Source organism: Coloeus monedula (genome assembly GCF_965178545.1).
Source record: "Coloeus monedula genome assembly, chromosome: Z".
In the NCBI taxonomy this organism is placed as follows: domain Eukaryota; kingdom Metazoa; phylum Chordata; class Aves; order Passeriformes; family Corvidae; genus Coloeus; species Coloeus monedula.
The window spans coordinates 62,340,620-62,353,475 of NC_138822.1; the positions used below are offsets into that span (position 1 = coordinate 62,340,620).

General features: G+C 42.7%; 1 protein-coding gene across 1 annotated transcript in view; it reads left to right on the forward strand.

The window, feature by feature from the left end:
• Window positions 1–4,915: 4,915 nt before the first annotated feature.
• The window catches only part of THBS4 (thrombospondin 4), a gene marked incomplete at both ends in the record, with an annotated part of 40,313 nt that continues 32,372 nt past the window's right edge, over window positions 4,916–12,856 (forward strand). Inside the window, 2 exons of the mRNA XM_082302238.1 lie at window positions 4,916–5,003; window positions 8,984–9,187. Of these exons, the coding sequence (XP_082158364.1) occupies window positions 4,916–5,003; window positions 8,984–9,187 (292 nt within the window). The remainder of the gene's footprint in view (window positions 5,004–8,983; window positions 9,188–12,856) is intronic.

Consider the following 12,856-nt stretch of genomic DNA (forward strand, 5'->3'; position numbering starts at 1 on the left):
GCAAGAGGATTGAATGCGCCTTCAGGCAGTTTGCAGATGACACCAAGCTGGGTGGGAGTGCTGATCTGCTGGAGGGCAGGAAGGCTCTGCAGAGGGATCTGGACAGGCTGGATCATGGGCTGAGGCCGATGGTGTGAGGTTCAACAAGGCCCAGTGCCAGGTCCTGCTCTTGGGTCACAACAACCCCAGGCAGTGCCACAGGCTGGGGCAGAGTGGCTGCAAAGTTGCCCACAGGAAAAGGACCTGGGAGTGCTGGTGACAGCGACTGAACGTGAGCCAGGGTGTGCCCAGGTGGCCAAGAGGGCAAATAGCATCCTGGCCTGGATCAGCAACAGTGTGGCCAGCAGGACCAGGGCAGGGATTGTCCCCCTGTACTTGGCGCTGGTGTGGCCACACCTCAAATTCTGTGTCCAATTTTGGGTCTTTCACTACAGGAAGGTCATTCTGGTGCTGGAGTGTGTCCAGAGTAGGGCAATGGAGCTGGTGAAGGGTCTGGACGACCCTATGAGGAGTGGCTGAAGGAGCTGGGGATGTTTAGCCTGGAGAAAAAGAGGCTCAGGGGGGACCTTATCACTCCGCAAATACCTGAAAGGATGCTATAGATGGTAGGGTTTAGGTTTTTTCTCCCAGGTTAGAAGTGATAAGACAAGAGGAAATGGCTTCAAGTTGGACTAGGGAAGGTTTGTATTAGACACTATGAAAAATTTCTTCACAGAAAGGGTTGTCAAGCATTGGAACAGGCTGCCCAGGAAAGTGGTTGGAGTCACCAGTCCTGTAACTGTTGAGGACACATTTTAGTGGTGAATATGGTGGTGGTGCTGGGTTGATTGTTAGACTCGATGAACCTAGAGGTCTTATTTTAAGAAAAACCTAACCATTCTATGACCCATCATATGGCTTTTCTTAAGACAGCTACAAGAAGGCTTAGGAGGTAAATAGGGAAGTAAGCTTTGCATTGCATTCAGGCCCAACTTACCTCTGTGTTGTTGTGGAGTCCGGAGCAAAGATAAAAAAAGAGGCACTGTACCTTTCCTCCCCCATGTCAGGAACTTTTTTCCTCTTGGTTGCCTAAGTGGAATTCCTATCAGAGTAAATGAAAAGTAAATAGGTGCACTGAAGATGGATATATGACTTGACTTGAAAAAGTGGAGCTTCAGTTTGTGTTTTGGAAAAGCAAAAATTCTTTTGAAACCTGTCTTTGAAACTTGAAACCCTTGAAACCAACTTTTTTTTTTTTTTTTTTTTTTTTTTTTAATGAAGCAGGATCAAAACCAGCAATGTTGACATAAATAGGAAAGGATGTGGTTTAGAGCTGATATTTCCCTTGCCTTAAGATTTCTGTATCTTAATTGCCCATGAATCCTGATTTTTAATCATCCATATAATTCCATGAAAACAGTGAATCTCCTGATGCATATTAGGAACAAAACATGAAAGGTGAATTAAGCAGCAGGGTTCTTTTCTATTTCCCTTACACCATTATTTGGAATTTGAACAAGTCACAGACACTTCTGTAAAGCAAAATCTGTTATGTTTGCAGCTTGTCTGTATTCTGTATGCTTCAAATCTTATCAAATTACATAATCAGGTCAAATATAGTGATCAAGGTTTTTTTGCAGATTCTATATAAAAATATTATAGTCACATACTTATGACTTCCTTACAAAATGTTACTGACACTATGAAAGTTTCTTGGAAACACAATTCATTAATCATGTTTTGATTCTTTCTTCTTATTTAACCTCCAGTAAGCTGGAGTTTATACTTCAGATAATACACAAGAGTGAAAAGGCAATTGCTACTATTCTATTGTTTTTATTTTAAAATGTTGATTATAAGGTCTAATAGCCCCTTTTAGACAGCAGATAAACATTCTACTTTTGGAAATCCCTTAAAGAAGGTTGTGATTGAGCACAAAATCCCCTTTAGTCTGTAACATATTCCAACAATAAAACTCAGCATAAAAATGAAAACTGGAAAAATTGCAGTGACCTTTACATGTACTAAGTTCATCTAAAAATGGACTTAAGCTTCTGTTCATACACCCTGTGAACCAGTTCCCTTCTGTCACATTGTATTGTGCTGCATGGTCTGTTTGCCAAACATTGCCTCCATGTGCATTCTTTGTGAGTAAGCACAAAGAATAAGCATACAGAGCAAGAACAGAATATGGCCCGCACAAATCTAACGCTAACAAATATATAATACTACCAAAAAAATCCTCTTCCTGTAGGGCTGGTCAGCACCAGTGCAAGAGACTCCTCTGTAGTTAAATCAGAAGTGAGGAATGGTAATTTATAATTACTTAATATATATTTTTGTCAGATAAGGAAATCTTTCAAGAAAACACTTAATGTTTTGATAAACTCAAACTCAGTAAACTCAAAGTACATAATAAATGGCTGCAAATTACTGATGGTGTTCCTTTTAGGCAAAAGAAAACCTTTACTATCCTTTTTTTTTTTTTTTTGTCCAGAACTATGATTTTTCAGACTTTCATTGTGTTTTTCTGTCATGCACTTAAGTATATGTTTGCAAAAAATGCTCTTTGTTGAGTCAAGGCTTTTCCTTAATAAGCAGTAGAACATCATCAGTGCTGCTCTAGATCCATGTATTAGCCTCTGCAGCATCTGTACTGTCTCCCCATGCTTTAGGCTGGGGACAAATTCTGAACTAAGACTTCTTTTTAAGGAGCTTGTGACACTCGAAGTCCCTCCTTTTCTTGTTCCATCTTCTTGCCTCTTGCTTACCCCTTTTAGCCTCCCTTTTTTCCCTGCTCCACAGCACTCTGCACCTGATGATCTGTTTTTCTCACTCCACTGTGCAGCTCTCAGCACTACCATGTCATCCACTGCAGGGGCAAGGATGTGGGAGTGAAGCTGTGGTGTTTCTTGTTGTGTGTGGACATATACAGAGGAGCAGTACGGTGAGGAGGAGGAGGTATAGCACCATGCTGTGACACAGTGTATGTGGCAGAGCACCCTTCTGCCTGGCAATGGGCGGAGGAAGAAATGGGCAACTTAAGGAGCAGGTCAACACTGCTAACACGAATAAGCTAAGAAGTAAGGGTGTGTTATAGGGTATATGCCATGTGGGGAGGGCAATTAGAGGGTATGTGAATATAGGCCAGCTGAAAGTATCTGAAAATCTGACTGGGCTTTTGTTGGCGAGCAGCCCACAGCCATGCTCTATGTGGTGTAGAGCTGCTCGGGCAGCCCCTTCGAATAGCACGCAGCCCCCACCCTGCAGCGTGCTGTGTCTTGCCTTACACACAATGAGCCCCCCAAGGGCTGTTCTCTGTGGTGCTTGTTAGATGTATGCACCAAGCTGATGAGACTGAACATTAATCAACACTACTTTGCTCACTTTAACATAAACTTTCCTTTCTATTGTTGCCCTACTTTTTGTGACGTAAATAATATCAGACAGCTCCAGCTTTTCCAACTGAGTGTGAATAGCAAGCTGCGATGGGGCCAAGCAGGGCTTCCTGGATTTCTGACGTGACAGAGGTTCAGCAGCAGGGCTGATGCACACAGGGAGGTACAGGACCAAGAGCACTGTGCAGCAGGACGGGAAGCCCACAATGTGTTTGGGTTTCTCACTTGCTCCCTTTCTCCTGTACTTTCTTAACATCAGCAATGCAGAGGCTAGAATTTTCTGAAGTAGAGGACAAGCAATGGGGTAATGATATCCTAAGGGAATACACAATGCTCAAAATTGTCATAGCTGAAAGAAGAAGGTTTTTGTAAAATTGACTTTGGCTAAGTTATTGAGTTTGGGAGCTTGCTAAGACAAACAGCCTTTTCACATAGTCTCCATCTGGTCAGTTTGAGCACTCTCAATGCTTCTGAGCTCTTTAAATGAAATAAAGGAGCAGATGATATATTCTTCATTTTGCCAGTCAGAGTCTTCTAGAAACCAAATTTGCCCCAGTCTGCAATCTGCACGACCCCTTTTAGTGACACTCTTCAGTCAGGAAAAGTGGAGTATTTAAATTCCTACCAAGACCAAGTCTTCACACCAGAGCATCCACATTTGTTTTGACTTTGGGTATGCATGAGAGAGAATCTGTTCTACTACGTGTTAAACCTTACCAGTGGACACTCAACACCTGACTGCAGAGCAGGCAGAGAAATTTGTGAGGGGGCTTTGCAAAGACAACAGCTGTATTATTGTCAGAAGACACAAAGAAATGCATGGTAACTATTTGGTGAACATAGAAAGGGAGGTAAGAAAGATTTTAAAGTAAAATGGTTCCAACCTCAAAGTTAAGCATCCTGTAGTCAGCAGGACTGGGTGGGTAGGGCTGCATTATCTTCGTGCTTCTGACACTCTTCTACATCCCTCACCAGGCTGGTGGTTCTCTGAAGGGCTGCTTGCAACAGCACTGGACTTGCTGTCCCTCCTGAACTTACAGAACTCTTACCTGGCTCTTAAAGCACACCCAGTTTACTTTTGGGGCCATCTTCTCGTGACTGGTAATAAACGTATCTGCTTATTAACCACTGGACTTCATGATCTTAAAGGTCTTTTCCTACCTAACCAATTCTGCAACTATTAATCTAAAGCCATTAAAAATACTTCAATTTCCAGGACTCCTCAAAGGGCAAACTCCAGCCACGGTCCCCACAGGTGTTGATTTTGGGGGGCGTCGCCAGGATGTCCGGCTTTGTCCGAGCCACCTCCACTGGTGCCGGTTCCCGGCTCGGGACCCGACGGCGCGCTCCCTCCTCATCCACCCCAGCACTCGGCCGTCCCCCGCCGCGGCCCCCGCCCGCCTTCCGGGGGGAGCCGCGGCCAATGGCCCGCCGCCTGCCGCCGGCCGTGCCCGGCCCCGGGGCCGCCCCCGTTAAATGGCGGGGTCCGGCGTGGAGTGGCGGCCGTCCCTCGCCGCCCTGCCCGGCCCGCGGCCGCCATGGGGTGCGAGCGCGGCGCCGCGCTGCTGCTGCTGCCGCTCGCCCTGCAGCTGTGCCCGGGCCGCGCCGCCGCGCCCGCCCCCCGAGGTAAGGGTCCCGCGCCCCGGGATGGAGCGCGCTCTCCTTTTCCCTCTGGCTCTGGGCTTGCAGTGTCCCGTCTCCTGCCCTCCGCCGGGAACTCTGCCTGGCAGCGAAAGGGAACACCTCTGCAGGTGCCAGGGAAGCTGGAGCCGTGGCGGGCAGCGGGAGCCGCGGCTGCCCGTCGGGGCGCAGAGCCCGCCCGCGGAGCCGCCCCGCCGCCGCACTGCCCCGCCGGACTAGCGGGGGGGACCGGAGGAGATGGCGGTGTAGCCGCTGTCAGTCGCCTCCATGCAGCTTGCAAAAGGTGTTTTTGTAGGTGTGCTGGTAGGTGCGTGGAGCATCTGAATAGCCCTTTCTCGGCTGGAAGTTCTCCTAAATGAGAAGTGAATTTCTAAGCAGTGAAAACTCTTTGGGAAAACTCTATTACATAGTAAAGTTCATAGGAAAACTCATACTTCTAAACCCAGCATTGCTGTGGCAATATTATGCACGTAGTAAGTCAAGAGACGCTGTATTTTAGAACTTGAGTGTAGTGGGTGGTATCGCTCTGCGGTAGCAGCTTGTGAGTGGAACCAGCCCGGCTGCCGAGTGCAGCAGTTAGTGCAACTTCGTGCTACTCCAGGAGCATTAAAGCTGCTTGTGATTTTCGCTACATTTTTAACCCCCTCCACTGCCTTACAGAATGATGTTTGACACTTCAATCGGTTATTACTTAAGCAGATCTAAAAGACAGCCGATCACAACAATACAGCTGCATTTCCAAAGGCCTTTGTTGAAGACCTTTATGATGTAAAAACATTTCAGAAAATTGTTGTAATGACAAGTGGCATATTACCAAATTAAAAAAACAAGACAGATTTCTAACTTGTCAGGGGCAGCAGCCAGTGAAAAACTCCACTCTCAACAAGGGACGCTTCTTGGGGTCAGTGGGACATTGTTGTGGCAGGGGTTAGGATTTCACTCCAGGTGTCTAAGTCATTAATAATTACCTTGAAAAGTGCTGAACAGCAGTGGAGCAGTGTTTACATTTACAGTTATGATTAGATGTCACCAGAGAACAGCCTTGGGTGGTCTTAAAAAGCTGGTGTGACATGGCAACAGAGTTAGGGAAAAGAAGGGGTGTTTTGAGTTCCATGCTCTCCTGTGTTACTAATTTCACTCCTTCATGCCTCCTCGTCCTAGCACTTCCCATCACATCTTCTAGCTCTCATCTGAAAAGCTAGCCTTGATGGTTTTGGGCAGATTTCCAAAGCGGGGTTTGCCACTGTCTCACCGTGTAGCTCATCCCTTGTTAGCATTTGGGTAAGAGGGTGAACAGCTCTATTCTAAAATCCCCAGAAGGAAGGCAGAGGAGAGAATTCCTGATCTGTCTCACAAGCAGGCTCAGTTTAGCCCAGTGGGTATGCGCACTCATGCTTGAAGGCATGAAGGCATGTCGGAGTTTTCAATCCATTGCATGGATTGAAACCAGCTGCTTGTGCCTTTCAGCTTTGGCAGTCCTATTCTGTACATTTGCTTTCAAGTCTGCCTTTCCACGGAGAGGAGCAAAGAGATGAGGTTCTTCAAAAAATAAAACATGAAATCTTTGTGGAACTTTTTTTCCCTGTTCCTTCCAAACAAATAATTGTCTCTATAATGGCTAAGAGCTGTCTCTCTCTGCCAACTCTTCTAAGGATGTAAAATGAATTTTCATAACCCACTCATTCTTCTGCTGGCTGCATTTGCTGCCATATGTGCAAGCTGTGCTCAAGGATGGATCTGGTCATGTAGTGCCTCCACATGCTGGTCAGTGAAGATATCCGAGGAAAGGGTTTGATAACATGGTGCTGAAGGATCTGGCTGAAGCACTGTGGTTTGTGGAACACAACTGCCAAACCAATTTGAGTATTCACTTAAATATGCAAATTACAACAATTTCAGTAAATGTTTTTTGTAATGTTAGATGTTTCACAGTATTTAGTCATTACTTTTGTAATATTTTTAAGTGACTCTAGCATTGATTAATGAGTATTGAAGAAGTTGATAGAAGTTCAGCCAATAGAGCTTGAACTGAACAAAATATATAGCTATATTTTGTGCTCTCAAAGTCTTTGGTATTGTATTGCGTTGCTCCAGCTGAGGAAACACACCTCTTTTTTATGAATGGTGATTACTTGTAAAATGCTGTTGTACAGAGCAGTGAGTTGCATTTCAATCTCTTGCATGGGCAGTTGCTTTGCTCTTTCTGCACTAAATGTGAGGAAATATCCAGCCCTTTGCTTCTGCTGTCCCTGTCACTGGTTTCAGTAGGAGCAGTGGTTGTCCTGGCATGATGTAAATTTGAACTGAATGAAAGAGAAGTGTTTTGACCAGGTCCACCTTAGATATATGTTTCTTAGTTGTTTGACAACAGTATTAAACAGTCTCAAACTGGGACACTAGTGCATGCAAATCAAGGGCCAGATATTTTTTGTATTGTGTTGTGAAAATTCTCTGTAGATTCATGAGGTCCTTAGAATAGAAGTGTAGAGTTCAGAGATTATTTCAATGACTTCATGAAATGAAGGGAAAAAGGTCTTCATTTTTTCTCTTTTTTGGAAATAACATTAGTGTCTAGATGAATGGATGGAGCATGTACCCACTCTAGTATAGGGGAACAGGGTTTCCCACATATCTGTGGGAAGGTCTGTGTGCCCATGTGTTTGTCCTTCGAGTGCTCTTCAGTCTTTTCCTGTGTGTAGCATATGGAAACACTGGAATGGTAGGATGGCCTCATCACCTTAGAAGACAACAAGAGCTTTGGGGTTGTGCTGTGTAGGCAAGGCTCATCTGCAAAGGTCCACCAGTGTTTTTTCAGCCTGGGAAACTAAACTTATTAGTACAACCATGGGTTTGAATCAAGCTAAGCTACAATATGCTGTCATATGCCTTTGCCATCTGCCTGGTATTAAATAACACTTGTGCATAATAATTTATCAGACTACTTTGCTAGGGTATAATATGTATACTGCTTTAATTGCAGTGAGTTGGAATAGGAGGTAATCAAGAAACCTAACAGAAGAGTCTATTGAGTTTGGAGACATTGTGGATTTAGGAACATTGAGAAAAACCCCAGTTTGTTGTTTCAGTGCCATAAGAAACATAGCTGATATATGTATGTGTAAAATCATAGACCCTTTGCTGATGCATTGTGGAAAAACTAAAATAAAAATTTGAAACAGCTTTCACTATGCCTTCAGGGTTTGTGGTTTTTGGTTTCATTTGGTTTTTTGTGAGGCCTGTATTTCTTTGTTTTCTGTGCCAGAAGGGAAGGATGAGTCTTATTTATATAATATATATTCTGAAAAGTCAGTGAAATGAGAAGAAGGCTGTGAACATCATGTTGCTTACCTGGCTTTTTGGCATTTTAATTGGTGCCCTGCAAATGCTATCAAAGGATCAGCACTCTGGAAATCTGGCTGAAAATTTTAATGCTGAATCCTTATCTAATTGATATGTGAACACAGACATCTGAATTTATGATAGCAGAAATAGGTTAAAAAGCTTTCTGTTGAGGTGAATCCTCAGAAGAGAAGAACTTTTGAGATCTACCTGAAAGTATTTGAGTACCTCAATTTGAAGACTAGATATTTCTATGTTAGTAACTTATCAATAATGCCTTTGAAAAATAAAAGTTGCTAAAATAGTATCAGTTGCAACAAGTTATAGATATTTTGATAGAATCGTAGAATAGTTGTAGCTGGCAGGCACCATCTAGTCCAAACTCCCTGCATGTGTGAGGACATATTTCACTAGACCAGATTGCTTAAGATATCCCTTCCAGTGCCAGGGGTTTGAATTTCTTGATCTTTACAGATGATCATCATACTGATCATTTTTTATTTGAGGTAGATCAGAGTTTCTGTATGAAGAGTGTACAGCATCCAATATGTGGTGTCAAATCACATTCTTCTTTGGTCATTATTATATTTAATTTGCTGTTGAAATCTGATTTTTTTTTTCCCCAGTTTTTGATCTTCTTCCTTATTCCAACAAGCGAGTGGTACTGAACTTCTTGCAACAAGCATTTGGGGATCCTATGCTGAATGAAGTGTACTTGCTCTCAACATTCAAACTGCAGCCAAAGAGCACAGCCACTGTTTTTGGCCTATATTCATCAGCTGACAACAGCAAGTATTTTGAATTTACGGTAATGGGACGGATGAGTAAAGGTGAGTTGTTTGGAATGTATATGGTAGAAATGGTGTTGGATCCATAGTTACTGGTGTGTGATAGATGAATGTTGACAACTGTGTGATTAACCTTTGTGCTTGAGTCATTCCTGTTGCATGCTGTCACCTTTCACATCCCCTCTCACTCCTTCATCTCCTTCCTTCCTCTCCTTAATGCTTCTCTCTCTTTGCAAGGGGAAGCTGACCTGACGATCAGCTGGTATCTCAACTCAGCTGTGGTGCTTACTCTGAGCAATGCTGAGAAAGGAGGAGAAAAACATGGAATATGGAGAAAGGAGTCAATTTGGCTTGGTCTTTTCTTTTTCCTTTTCTTTTTTCCTTTTTCCCTAGGGACAATCACTGGTTCTTATTACTCAGGAATGTGAGGGACACACGCACATGCTGCCTCATGCATATGAAAGGCAGGTTCTTGTTCCGCTGACCCTGGAGGTTAGATGTGACTATGCAAGACAAATATTCCTGGCACTTATAAGATCTGTTGGGTGAAATAAAGTGTTTGTTCTTTATTTCTTGGAATTAGTTAATCAGGAGTCAGAGTAGGAGCTGCAGCAGTTTTAGAAATAGAGAGTTTCATTGATCTCTAAACCAGATCTAGGAGATACTACAAATTTAAGGTTCAATGAAAGATTGTTGAATTTTGTACATTGTTGTTCCTGCATTGACTTCACCACTGCTATAGTAATTTGCTACTGAGTGATTAGCTGAATCGAATATACTGTGAAATTCTAAGGAGAAATTTCAGTTTATACATAGGGAAATTATTCAACATGCTGCAAAAGAACAAAAGCACACCTTTTTATTGTACTTTATTGGGGAATGAGTTAGATAAAACATCGGTAGTTTTATCAGGTCTGCCAAAATCCTTCTGAGGTAAGGGAATAAGAGCTATGGGTGTGTTGGGAATGGGTAATACATGGTCACACAGCCATATTAATAAGTGTAATACGATTCCTAACACTGACTTAATTGATAAATAAATTATAGATTACACGTACTCCCTGTCTCCCTATCACACACGCACAATTATGTGTGTAAATGTTGTACATACATATAGGAACACGTATGTGTACACACAAATGTGTCTATATACATGCAAGTTTGAACATATCAGACTCTAATTTTCAAAAATCTCTGCGTGTGTGATGGTTATTGACAGCCTCTTAAGTCTGTTAAAGTGTTTCTGGTGGAAGGTTACATGGTTTCTTTCGGTTTTGTCTTCAGTAGGTTGGTGTTTGAGAAGCATCTGTGACAGGACAAACAAAACAGTGGCACATGGATAGGCAGCATGAAGCAACTTGTCCTGTCAATGACCAGTGTTGAATAGATGGGGGACATCTATAACCTATCTGATGTAAAGGATTGACCTTCAGATTGACGTAAAGAATTGACCAAAGAGAGGGAGGCTTTTTAGAGCAAGAACGTTCATTGGATTTCTTTGCCTCCTTATTACTTTAGAGCACCTTGTTCAAGGCGTATGGCAGTGAGCACGTGTTAGGCAGTGTTTTCACATGTGATTTCTCTGGACGTGTTAGGGATCCCATATGGCTACTTCATACAGTAAGTTAAACTACATCCAGGAGATTGTCATGTGAACTGCAAGTATGGAGTGTGTGAGATGTGTATGATCCTCTCGAGACTGAACATCGTCGCTTAAGCGGTGGACCAATGTTGGCATCTCAGCAAAACGCAGTCTTAATATCTATGGTTTCGAAAGAATGTGTAGTGCTTTCTCTGTATGGTATTTCCAGCACCCAAATCTGACCTAAGGAGCTCAAAACAAGCCTTAGTTATACTCTGAAATGTCACATTTAAGAGTTTTGTTCTCAATGGTTGCCTCATATTCTGGTTCTGTTGTGGTATAACTGATAGTAACATGTTTGTAACACCTAAATGTTTTTTAAAAGCACAGGTCTGACTTACTGAGTTAACAGCTAAACTTACGGTAGACAATTGTGCCTTTCAGACGCAGATAGCATCCATGGATTTCTTATCCTTTTAAAATTACTCCTTTATGGAGCAAACAGCAGTTAGTGCACAGAAGTGTTGCAATTTAACAATTCTGTGAAGCATCTCCTATTTTAATTGAAAATTTGTTTCTTTATCAGTTCAGGTGACACTCTCATGAATATCTGTCAAATATTCAAGCAGCAAATGTACTGCAGGGCCTTGGATGAGTTAAATCTTAAGAGGTGGAGGCTGTGATCCAAGAAAATCTCTCTTCAAAAGCCTACTCTAGTTTACCAGATGACTTTTTGGCTTTGGCTGAGGAAAGAATACTTGATCCTCCTTCCAAGCCTGATTGCTCCTTGTCCTGAAACTATTCTGGCAGGGTCTGTTCTGGGCCCTGCCTCCATCTCCTCTTTCTTTCTCTAGGCTACTGTTGTGCTTGGTCACTCTGAATGCAGGGCCCAGATCCAAAGACCTTGTTTTTATATGACCAGGCATGCATAATATTCACATAAATAAAATCCTTGCAGTGTAGTCTGTCTTGCCAGATCTTTGAGTTTGCCAAGAAATGCTACCTTTTAGCGAGTTACTAGTGACCTCATGCACCTTTGCAGAAATCTCAGCTCTGGCAGTGTTTTGACATAGACAGCAGTGAAAACATTCCTTATATTGATCACAGCTGCTGAGGCTCTAGCACTAGTGTAGACTTCAAAGATGGAGACATACCCTGCCCTACTCATGCTGGTATAAATCTGGGGATTTTTTAATCATTAGACTTAGGAATTAGAAAAATTTTAGGGAGCATGTGCTCAGTGAGTTGGGAGGTCACCAACAAACAGATATAGCATCAAAGCAATTATATTAGTAGTGGAAAGATGGGAAGGGAGGTTGTTTAATTAATAGAAATTGGATGGTTTCAGTAAGTAGGTGTTACTAGGTCTGAAGATAGTAAGAACTTTTACCTCCACTATATCCACAATTTTTGGTTGACTTAGTATCAGACCATTTGTAAGCTCTCACTTGATGCAACTGTAGCAGCCCTCTGTGAAAAAGCCAGCACATAAACGTTTAGATGCCTGGTGTCTGTGCAGCTTGATTCCTCATGCACATAACTGTTATGATCAGGAAATAAGGGGCTGTTGGCTGGTGTTCGGGGGGATCTTTGAAACAAGGTCTATCTGATATCGCAGGGTAGTTATACACTGTCCAGATGCGTTCAGCTCATTGCTTCTGCAGATATGCAGTTGAAGAGCCAGGGAGAGATTTTGTGGAGAGAACTAGCTAGCTGATCTTAGAGATCTGGCTCACAGACCCTAGCTTACTGATCCAATTTCCTTAGGAAAGAGACTTTTTTTTCAATATTGCTCAGTGAATATTTATTGTAAGAGTATTTGTTTGTCTGCTGTTGTGGTTTTTTTTGATGGTGAATTTTACTTAGTAAAATGAGAATTTTTATCAGGTAGGTCAGTCACTAATGCTTTTAAAAAGGGTTGAGAGGAGGCCTAGTGACCTCTAGGAGTGGACTATGCCTCTTCTGCATTATATTTTGGTTTTACTGAGTGTTTGTTACAGAGAAGTGCAGGTTATTGGCTTGGAAACATGCTTCCTTTGGTTTTTAATTATGCATTTGGATACACTCTTAGATGGCTTCACTGTATGCGGTATGCATCACTGAAATTGATTTTTTAGTTGTACACTTCT